Here is a 1,674-nt window from a genome sequence, read left to right on the forward strand (position 1 = left end):
TGTCAACAAAGATGTGACACCTGCCCAACTTGCAGAGGAAGTGCTAACTCGTAATCTACAACGGATAAATAAAGACATGACAAATCTTGTGCAACCAAGATATTCAAAAAAGTCAAAGTCCGGAGAAAACAACTGATTAGTGGAACTGGCTCCTGCCGCTTGGCAGATCCTAAAACACCAGACAAGACTCTATATTGACTGGGGTAGCCACAGGTTCAGGAAGTATGTGACCGTGCCTAAATGCTATAAATGCTGCAGGTATGGCCACACCTCCCATACATGCACTCGGATCACACCAACGTGCGGACACTGCTCTAGCAAAGGGCATGAATACAACAGCTGTCCAAACAAGGAGCAAGAACCGGTTTGTGTGAATTGTAAATCCTGAAAGCTCGAACATACCCATTCCATCAGGGATCCAAAATGGCCGACGTACAACAAGATAAAGAGTTTATATTAAATGAGGACTGATTTGGCAATACAATTTAAAAAGTTCAATACAACCAAGCTGTTAATACTACAACAAAACGCACACCATGCTAGAACAGTGCCTGAACAACTCAGAAAAATAGCGGACGAGGAAAATGTCGACATCCTCTTGTTGCAGGAACCCTACACCCACTCCAAAAGAGTAAGAGGCTATCCAATAGCATATAAAATCATACAGGCTGAGAATGAGACCCCAAAAGCGGCCATAGTGATCCGCAATCCAGCCATTACTGCCACCCGTATCACACAACTCTGCACAGGCTGGGCTGCTTGTGCCCATATAATATCACCCCTGGGATTCTACGCGATTGCCTTGTATTGTAGGCCGGGGGAAGAAATAACATTTGCCACGAGATACCTCCAGGTTTTGTTGGACACTCTCCCAGGCCAACGGATCTTGGTAGGGGCGGATGTAAACTGCCGCTCCCCGGCTTGGCATAGCCAAACACCGGACAGATGGGGCACTGGAAATGGGCAGCGTCTTGAGGAGTTCCTGGCGAATTCTCCCTTGACAGTCCTAAACAGGCCTCACCACCTTCCTACGTTTTGTAACACTCTGTGGGAGGCAACAAATGACGTCACCCTTGCCACCGGAAACCTTGCAGGACACATCACTGGCTGGACAGTCGAAGACTCCTGGACCACTGACCACAGAGTGATTACCTTCCAAATCAACCGATCTCTATATAGAACACCAATAGCCAAACAGATGCTTAACCGCTTTGCAGTAAACAAAGCTGACTGGAGACTCTTTGGGGAACTGCTGACTCGAACCTTATGCCAACAACGCATTGAAGCGGATGGACAAGAAGACCCAGACGACATCCAGAGAAAAATTACCAAGACCATAATTGCGGCCAGTGAGCTGCGATGAAGCGAAAATTGCCCACACCTGGTGCAGTCCCTTGGTGGACTCGGGACATTCAGAACCTCAGAAGAGAAGTCATAAAGGCAAGAAAACAATTCCAAAGGGCAAGACGTACCTGGCCGAAAGTGGAAGTAACAGCACTCAGACAAAGATACGCAGCAGTGAGAAACAGATACACTGAGTTAATACGAAAAAGTAAGCAGAAGGCCTGGGAGCAATTAGTCAGCACGACTGGAAATGCCGACCCCTGGGGGGTGGTGTACAAAGTCACTACGAATAAACTCCCCAGGGGTGAGGTCATGACCTCCCCCCGCACC

At 48.0% G+C, this 1,674-nt stretch overlaps 1 protein-coding gene across 1 annotated transcript; it reads left to right on the plus strand.

Moving 5' to 3' along the window:
• The first annotated feature begins 460 nt into the window (after positions 1-460).
• Positions 461-1,363, plus strand: LOC150087395 (uncharacterized). The gene has a single exon (XM_090372468.1). The coding sequence runs from the start codon at positions 461-463 to the stop codon at positions 1,361-1,363; it is 903 nt and encodes a 300-aa protein (XP_090228594.1).
• The last annotated feature ends 311 nt before the right edge of the window (positions 1,364-1,674 follow it).

Source organism: Mastigoproctus giganteus, chromosome 4, assembly GCF_048544385.1.
Source record: "Mastigoproctus giganteus isolate SK-2022 chromosome 4, ASM4854438v1, whole genome shotgun sequence".
Taxonomy (NCBI): Eukaryota; Metazoa; Arthropoda; class Arachnida; order Uropygi; family Thelyphonidae; genus Mastigoproctus; species Mastigoproctus giganteus.

Excerpts from the sequence above, each read along its gene's own strand:
- LOC150087395 (XM_090372468.1), top strand. The coding sequence starts at position 461 with ATGAGGACTGATTTGGCAATACAATTTAAAAAGTTCAATACAACCAAG.